Below are 9,653 nucleotides of genomic sequence, written 5' to 3'. Positions count from 1 at the left end.
TGTGTGTGTGTGTGTGTGTGTGTGTGTGTGTGTGTGTGTGTGTGTGTCTGTTGAATCTATGTGTATTTTCAAATTAAGGAAAATATTTCCTCTGCTAAGCCAAACCTGCAGTCTTTCCACCCACTTGTAAAGGGAGAAAGCCATCTCCAGGTTAAGCACAATCCTGTCTGTCCAGATAGAAGCACCATGTGTTCCAGCTCACACTGGTCCGTGGAAGTGTTTGGCTAGCAGACAGGTTTTACTTGGCCAATATTTAAATTGGCAGGGTTGAGGAGGGAACTCATATAAAATGCATTGTTGCAAGTAGAAGCAAATTAAAAGCTCGCCACAGACAGGCTGCCTTCTCATTCCCTAGTCAGCCTCCTGAGCTGCTGAGTGGCTGCCTGCTACAGAAATAGGTTCCCCATACTCTCCCTCTGCTGTTCAGCTCTTACAAGGTCTCACAGTAACAGTTCCACGCTACTGGACTTCTGAGCATGTGTTCCTAACCACTTGGCTCTCCTGCCTTCTACTCATCTGGCAGCTCCTGCCGAGGGAGCCAGCTACCAGCCCCAACACTGTTCGTTAGACCATGGGATCTCCTGGTTCAAAAGCACCAGGCCTCCAGAGTCTCCTTGGGAAAGCCTCCCATCACAGCCTGCTCTAATTTCAACTAAACTGGGAGAAAAAGGCCCTGTGATGAGAAAATTGTGATGTTAAATAATTCAAAATATTTTTACAGCTCTGTGAGAAGTCGAACAGTTAATGGTGATCTCACAGAGCCTACAAAAGCCCTGAACTTGATGGGTTCAAGTCTGATCCGTGACAGACACCGGCACCTAAGTGGTATTTCCGGTGAATGTTCCATCAGCCAACTTCATCAGGCTTCATTCTGTATAGACAAAAAGCCAACACATTTTGTTTTATTATACACAAAAACATAAACAAAAGACCAGACTGAAAAATAGTCGAAATGTGATAGTATTTAAGTAAGAAGAGTCAACCTAAAAGAATTTCCAAGGATTGTCTTAAGACAAATGCCTGAAAAAACTTTGAGCTCATTCTAATATTTCTGTTTTTAGAGGATTTTCCATTAATTTGTTTATTCACTTACTCTACTTCCCAATCAAAGCTTCCCTCCTTCCTCTCCTCTCGGTCTCTCCCTCTCACCTTCCCTCACCTTCTCCTGACCCCTTCCTTTCTCCTCAGAGAAGGGGAGGCCTCCCATGGATATCAGCTCCCCCTTGGCACATCAAGTTGCAGTAGAGTTGAGGCCAGTCAAGCCAGCCCAGGTAGGGGAAACGGATCCAAAGGCAGGCAACGGAGTCAGAGACAGCCCTGCTCCAGTAGCTAAGGGACCAGGACACTCATGAGAATAAGCTGCATGTCTATTACATATGTGTAGGTGACCTATGTCCATCCCATGCATGCTCTTTTGTTGATGGTTCAGTCTCTGTGTCCCCTATGGGCCCAGGTTCATTGATTTGTAAGTTTTCTTGTGGTGTCCTTGACATCCTTGGCTCCTTCAACATTAATTTTAAAAGAAGCTATTTATGTTAGGGTGCTTTTTTACAATAACCTACATTTAACTAAAATCTACGTAAAGGTGAGTTGCATGTGATTTACTGATGTTATCACAATGAATCGGCTTCCTTTGAACCAATTACAGATATTAACATTTTAACTATTATAACTATTTAACTATTATATAATTTATAATAGTTATAAATTATAACTATTTTTATCTTTTTTGTTTTTTAATTAAAATATAATTACATCACTTCTTCCCTTCACAGTCGTCCCTTCATCCCTTCCCATCTCCCCTTTCAAACTCCCATTTTCCCTCCTTATGCTCAATTTGGTAGCCACTTTTCCTTTGATTATTGTTGCACACACAAACACAAATATATATAAGTCCAACCTATTGAGTCCGTTTCTGTGTTTCTGTACATGTTTTCAGGGATGACATCTTTGCAGTGGACAACCAATTACAGTGGTGATCCCTGGGAGAGGCTAACTCTTCCTACGCCACTAGTTACTGTGGGGGGGGGGGGGGGGGGGGGGTGGTTTGTCTAGGGTTTGGAACCCATGAGATAGATTTTCACCTTCTGAATCTATAGTGACATTATTCAAATCTTGTTAATGCAGCTTTCTCCAGGAGACACAATCTCACACACTTCACAGTTCATCCCCTCTTCAAAGATATTCCCTGCTAGACATTTTAAGTGCAAGAGTTCTGTTGTCGTTGTAACTGTTTGGAACTAGGCTCATACCATCCACTGATAAATGCATTTTGTCCAGTTATGGCTCTCTGTAATGGTTTCCCTTTGCTATAAAGAGAAGTTCCTTTAGTGAGTGCTGAAAGCCATACATATTTGTGAATATAATGATAAAAATTAGAATGTATAACTACATGTCCCTCAATGGAAGAACAGATACAGAAATTATGGTACATTTACACAATGGAATACTACTCAGCAATTAAAAGCAAGGAAATCATGAAATTTGCAGGCAAATGGTGGGAACTAGAAAAGATCATCCTGAGTGAGGTATCTCAGAAGCAGAAAGACACACATGGCATATACTCACTTGTAAGTGGATATTAGACGTATAATATAGCATAAACATACTAAAATCAGTACACCTAAAGAAGCTAAGCAAGAAGGCAGACCCTGGGTAAGATGATCAATCCTTACTCAGAAAGGCAAACAGGATGGACATTGGAAGAGGGAGAAAACAGGGAACAGGATAGGAGCCTACCACAGAGGGCCTCTGAAAGACTCTACCTGGCAAGGTATCAAAGCAGATGCTGAGGCTCATAGTCAAACTTTGGGCAGAGTGCAGGGAATCTTATGAAAGAAGAGGAAGATAGTAAGACCTGAGGGGACAGGAGCTACATAAGGAGAACAACATAACCAAGTAATCTAGGCCCAGGGGTCTTTTCTGAGACTGATACTCCAACCAAGGACCATGCATGGAGATAACCTAGAACCTGTGCTCATATGTAGCCCATGGCAGCTCAGTGTCCAACTGGGTTCCCTAGTAATGGGAACAGGAACTGTCTCTGACATGAACTCAGTGGCTGGCTCTTTGATCACCTCCCCTGAGGGGGGAGCAGCCTTACCAGGCCACAGAGGAAGACAATGCAGCCAGTCCTGATAGGCTAGGGTCAGATGGAAGGGGAGGAGGACCTCCCCTATCAGTGGACTTGGAGAGGGTCATGGGAGGAGAATAGGGAGGGAGGTTGGGAAGGGAATGAGGGAGGGGGATACAGCTGGGATACAAGTGAATAAACTGTAATTAATATTAATTTTTTCTAAAAATGTATAACTACAATGATCTTTCCTCTTTAAGATGTTCACTAAAAAGTAGGCAATAGAGTCCATTTTAGAAAGAGCCCTCACCCTCCTCTACTTGCCAGGCAATCTATGAACACCAAGCAGCTCATCAGCCACTTATGTACAGGGGGCCTAGCTCCAGACCCTGTGTGCTCCTTAGTTGATGCCTCAGTCCCTGTAAACCCCCATGAGACTGGGTTAGTTGTCTCTGTTTGTCCTCTTGTGAGGTTCCTGACCCTTCCAGGTTCTTCCATCTTTCCCCCAACACTTCCATAGGACCCCCAGAGCTCAGCCCCATGCTTGCTGGTAAGTCCCAGCATCTTTCTTGATCCACTGCTGCCTGTAGCCTCCCAGATGACATCCAAGTTAGACTCCTATTTGCAAGCATAGCAGAGCATCATTAATAGTGTCAGAGGCTGGCTCTCTACCCTGGGGTGGTCTCAGGTTGGATCGCCTCTCCCTGGCAGTGCTGCCTGGCCTGGCCTCAGGGGATGTAGATATGCTCAGTCCTGATGTGACTTAATGAGCTGGGGAGGGTTGATACAGGGAGAGGGGAGGAAGACGGGAAGATAGTTTAAAAGAGGAGAAAGGGGAGATGGTAAGGAGGAAGGAGGGGAAGGGGGACTGGGAGAAGAGGAGGGAGGGAGCATGCTTAGGATGTAACAAAATAAAAACTGAAAAAAAAAAAGCTGTTCACTACCCTTGAACTATCTAAGTTAGAGGAAGCAACTTGATATAATAAAAGTTCTCTGAACTTGGCATTAATAGCCCTTGTTTTTGCCTGTGTTGCTGGCTACTGTGCGATGATCGGGAAACAATGCCCCCTTGAGGCCCGCACTTGCCTTATCTACAAAATGAGTGGGAAAGGACAGAATATTAGCTTCCCTTCATTTAATTTAGAGAAAATGGAGTTTCAAGTGCTAAGTTTCTACAGGAAGAAGCATTAACGTTCCCATTTAGGCTCTCCACAAGGATAAAGTGGATTTAGTGAGGTTAATGGCTTGTAAAGCCAGACTGCAGAGTTTGCGTCAAATCTCACCAGCGGCGACCGTAAGTGGCTGAACTTCACTGTTGCTCAGTGTTTCTCTACAGATTGAAGATGATGGTAATGGCTACTCTATGAAGGTTAAACAAGGGCTAAATACACATGTTGGGGATAAGACTGGAGAGTGGCAGGCTCCAGGACTCAATGATTGCTGCATTGTATTTTATTGGTTTATCAGGTACAGATGAAGCCAGATGAAATAGGTGTCAATGATTCCTTCCTGCTTCCCTCCTTGCCCCCACACACACTTTTTTCTTTCTTTTTTTTTTTTCTTTCTTTTTTTCTTTCTTTTTTAGACAGGATCTCAGTATGTAACCCTGGCTACCCTGGAAACCAAATAAGTAGACTAGGCTGGCCTTGGGCTCACATAGATCTGCCTGCCTCTGCCTCAAAAGTCCTGATGTTAAAGACATGCACTACCACATCCAGCAGCAGATCAGTCTCCTAAAAGACTTTCTTGTAGCAAATGACCCTGGTGACCTAAAGAAGTAAACACAACCAAATTTAGAACAATTCATCAACACCTCAAGGGTTGGGTCAGACTTCAGCATCCTACTGTTAGATGCTTCCATCTTTTTTTCTTTGTAAAATTCTATAGTTACTTTTACATTTGCCTTGTGCTCAGCTTGCGAATAAAATTGAGAATAATTCATAGGCACCAAAGTCCTACACATTCAATGATGTCTTATTGAGAGAGATTATTTATGTAAACACAGAACCTTACTTTTACAGTTAAGGCATAAAAAATAATTAATTGTTATATGTCTTACTTGGGGTTTCTATTGCTGCAATAAAAACCATAATAAAAAAGCAAGTTGGGGAGGAAAGGATTTATTTTGGCGTAATCTTTTATATCACTGTTTATTATCAAAGAGAGTCAGGTCAGGAACTCACAGGACAGGGACCTGGAGACAGTTGCTGATGCAGAGGCCATGGAGGGCCTGTTTACTGGCTTGCTCTTCTTGCCTTGTTCAGCCTGCTTTCTTGCAGATCATAGGACCACCACGCCTCTAAGGGCTGGGCCCTCGCCCACAACTCACTAATTTAAAAAATGCCTTACAGGTTTTTCTGCAGGTGGATATTATGGAGGCATTTTCTCAGTTGAGGCTCTCCTCCTCTTCTCTGACCACTCAAGCTTATGTCAAGTAGACATAAAATGAGTCAGTACAGTAGATTACCAGCTCACTCTTATTATAAAAGAATGATAACACTATCATAGATACCCAAGCTGAATGTTTAATAAAGAAAACATAATATCTGAATAAAAAAAGGGGAGGAAAGGAATGGACACAACTGCTGCTAGGTGTGGAGGAGGGGACAGACATGGCCAGAAGAAGACATGTCTGGGAGAGTCCAGAGCGGTCATGACCCTGAGCCACATGAGAAAAAAGAGGAGGAGAGAGGGGAGGAGAGAGAAAAGAGAGGAGACGAAAGGAGAAAGGAGAGGAGAGGAGAGGAAAGAAGAGGAAAGGAGAGGAGAAGAAAAAGGAGAGAGGGGAACCAAGTACAGAAGCCAGGAGGCAAAAGGTTCAAAATGCCTGGATTACATAGAAAAGAGTCTCTTGGGGAAGGCCAGCCCAGCCACTGGACGAGAAAGTTCAGGGTAGAAGTGGGGTATGCCAACCATACCCTGAAACCATACCCTGGACTGAGGGATGCTGGGATAACCCGGAGTCCAGGTCCGTTTTGATAAATGGGCACCTCAGCCATTTGTCCCACTTGAAACTTAACAGGATCTGAACTTCTTTATGAGCTAAGCTCCTACATAGATGGAGGGATGGCTCAGTTGTTAACAGTGCTTGCTGCTCAATCACGAGGACCAGAGTTCAAGTCCCGGCATCCATATTGCTAATTCACAAACACCTGTAAATGAAGCTCCAATGGACCTTGTTTAGCATCTTCAGTCACCTATACACACACGAGCACAACAGACATTTATATAAACATTTTAAGTGAAAAATATATTAAATGTAAATCCCTTATCATTTTCAGAAAATTTATCTGAAGTCGATTCATATTCATACTTTGTGCTTCATTTTCTCATGAGAGAATTAGGTAATACATGTGAATTGCCACAGAAAATACATTCATCACTCCTTAAGTGATAAGTCACCATAAATCCAAAACAGAAATATTATGTGGAGACAACTTGTCTAATGAAATGAATAGATCCCACCCGTCTATTACAATCACTTCCCAACTTCTAGAACTTTCCTTTTTCTCTACAGCTACTGGACATAAATTTGTTGAGGTGCATCCTGAAATCATATTAGAAAGACAAAGGTCAATGCTTTAGTGAGTGTTTTAGAAACTAATTTAGCTCAAGCAGTTTAAAAACTAATTTAGCCAAAGTTGTGAGAGTGGCTGAAGGCCTTCTTAGAATCATCTCTGAATAAGGTGACCAGGCAGCTAGAGTTAAGAGATCCCTCCATTGGCATTAGAACTCTGGGCTGAAGCTGCTGGTACTGAAACTGTTAGTGTCCACGCTAGTCTAGAAGAAATTCTCGACTCAAGTCTTAGGAAAATTGTCCTCAAACATCTCCAAATAGGACTTACTCCAAGTAAAATTAAGCATGGAAAACTGAGAAATAAAGTCACTAAAGCGTGAAGGCCCAGACTTTGCAGAGTGCATTCCTTTAATTGTGTTCTCAGTTTGCAGCTAGGAAAATTGGATCGCGAGAACAGCAGGGTAAAATGCATTCATGTTCGGATCCTGTGGGCCTCCCCCTCCCCACCACACTGTAGTCTCGTAACTATTTTGCAGTTTTCACCTGCCTCCTCCCCAAAAAGGTTTTAAAAAAAAATCAATGCCTAACCATATTCTTTGTACTTCCTTAGATTTCAGAGGAATTGAGATAGGAATCGTATGTGGCTGAAATTCTCAGTTGGACAAGAGTCCAGAGGCCACAGCCTGTGGGAGTTACTCAAGTCTACAGGGCCTTGCTCACCACTGTCTTCAGTGGTTTCTAGAGGATTTGCTAACTTCTCAATCTGGTCACTGAAAGAATGGATTACTGTTTACCTTCAATTTCTTTACAGGTCTCAGAGGTGCCAAGTTCATCTGCTTTCAAGACCGCCAGTGGCACAGCGAGTGCTTCAACTGCGGAAAGTGCTCCGTGTCCTTGGTGGGCGAAGGGTTCTTGACCCAGAACATGGAGATCTTCTGCCGCAAGTGCGGCTCCGGGGCAGACACCAACTTGTAGAAAGACAGTCCGTCCCCACCCGAAACCCAGTTTGCCTTTGCTCTCACTAAATCCGAAGCTCAGCGGCACTCCTTTCTTATTTGTATTTTAGAAGGCAGTATAGTGTGGGGTAACCAGGAGAAAAGGTTTAGCACACTTTGTAGTTGAACTCTACACTGAGGAACACGCGAACTCCACAGAACTCTAAAAGAATGGAGTTCTCACGAAATCCTTGTTCACAAGTACTGGGTAAAATAAAAAAATAATAATAAACTATAGGACCTTTGTACTTAAGTACAATGGGCATCATCTCTACCTAGGGAGAGCAAAGCATGGATTTCAACACACTTTAGATTAATTGTATTTTCAAAGCCCACAATGCCTTTTTTAAATGCTTACAGATTCTATTTGTTCTTTAAGTGACTCTAACCAGAATAATTGTCCCCAAAGGCAAAACTTTAAAGTAAATAGGTCATTACATTTTCACTCATGAAAACGAACGTTAGGGACTCAGTTCAGTGTTAGAGCATGACTGTCATCCAGATACCTAAGGCATAATAGGACTCAGTTATTTTTAAACTTCACGCATTTTGCCTTCGAAATTACATAATGATTAATGGTCAAACGTAAACGTGAGCTTTAAAGAAACCTAGCAAAAGTAAACACTTATTCTACTACTAATAATAATTCACGGGTGGAGATTCAGGACCCGAAAACAAGCACAATACAGCAAAGGGGGCTATAGAGGAGCATCCCCCCCAGTTCTTCTATGCCTCCTCCACCCCGCTCTCCCAAAGCCAGCCAACCTGAGGGCCCTAATCTGCTGCATGACCAGGACTTGAAAGCGCTAAGCAGCCAGTCCACAAATCATCATTTATTCTGTCACACTGGAAATTTAGGTGAAATTCTGTCACCATACAAACTATGTTTGTTTCAAACAGCAATTGGCCATGGCCCTGCCTAGCCTGGGACACATGGAAAGCAGTTTGTTCTCCCAATGCTCTGTCGTCACCCTTGGTTACAGAGGCTCAGCTGTAGAAAGGTCAGAAGTACCCTTCCGGAAGTATTAATATGCTTCCTGCAGACTAGTGCAGGAGCCTTAACTGTTAAGACCCTAAGTTCACAGAAGAAAAGGCTACGCAAGACGAAAATGATAAAATTGTGCCACCAGAGATGCAATTATGCTGTGGCAACAATCAAAATAGTGTAAAATACAGTGGATGTTCAGAGATGTTCAAAACTTTGCAAAACTAATAGAAAGCCAGGTCACATATACAATTTGAAAATCACAGTTGTACTTTTGAATTAACAATGGCCAAGATAATTTTCTCATGTAAACATGGTGATGTGCAGGCCAGTTTAGGTGTTTGTTGTGGTATGTGGAGATGAAAAGGTGAGGATTGCATTTAATTTTTTTTAATGGTACTAGAGATCAAACCCAGGACATTACACATACTGTGCAAGGACTCTACACCTGGGATACATCCTGTGGATTTAATTTTAACAACTAAATGCATGGAATCACTTGATAGATAAATATTTTATAATCATTTCTTAAGTCTACATAAATACATAAAAAACAGTTATCTATTTTGACACTGGTTAGTCACCAAATGTATATCGAATGTGCGCTGCCCAGAAATAAATATCATGCTTCTGGGACTTTGAAGTGGGAGGAGGGCAAGTCCAGGTTCAAAACCTGGAGGTTTCACTTGCAAAGAGCCCTTCCCTAATGCTTAAGCAAAGCGCTACTGTAGACATAGTACTCACATGCAAAAAAGCTAAGAAAGACTTCTTTGCAAGGATACAAAGACAACTGTGGGAAGCCATGGATAATTTATTTGACTTATAAACATAAAATTTCTTTTAACTGACTAATTAAAGAAAGGAATGGGCTGTCAAGGTATGCAGTGGCTGTCCATGATTCAGGGTGACATCCACATGAGCAGGGAAGTAGAAGCATGTCTCAGAAGATAGCATGGAAGCTGCTAAGATGCTGTGCTATACAGCAGGAAGAAATGATATTGTACAAGAGAAAGTCAGCGGAAGAAAGAAAGTTAACTGTTACCCTAAAGGTACAAGTATGTATAACAGCGCATGGAAGTGTCC

The 9,653-nt window shown here is 42.4% G+C and overlaps 1 protein-coding gene across 1 annotated transcript in view; it reads left to right on the top strand.

Moving 5' to 3' along the window:
• Window positions 1–7,565, top strand: part of Fhl5 (four and a half LIM domains 5) — a 15,631-nt gene extending 8,066 nt beyond the window's left edge. The window contains exon 5 of the mRNA XM_055603589.1: window positions 7,402–7,565. Within this exon, the coding sequence (XP_055459564.1) occupies window positions 7,402–7,565 (164 nt within the window). The remainder of the gene's footprint in view (window positions 1–7,401) is intronic.
• The last annotated feature ends 2,088 nt before the right edge of the window (window positions 7,566–9,653 follow it).

The sequence above is a fragment of the Psammomys obesus genome, unplaced genomic scaffold (genome assembly GCF_907164565.1).
Source record: "Psammomys obesus unplaced genomic scaffold, mPsaObe1.curated_primary_1811, whole genome shotgun sequence".
In the NCBI taxonomy this organism is placed as follows: Eukaryota; Metazoa; Chordata; class Mammalia; order Rodentia; family Muridae; genus Psammomys; species Psammomys obesus.
Note: the sequence above shows the minus strand (reverse complement) of the source record. Positions and strands in the feature narration are given on the sequence as shown.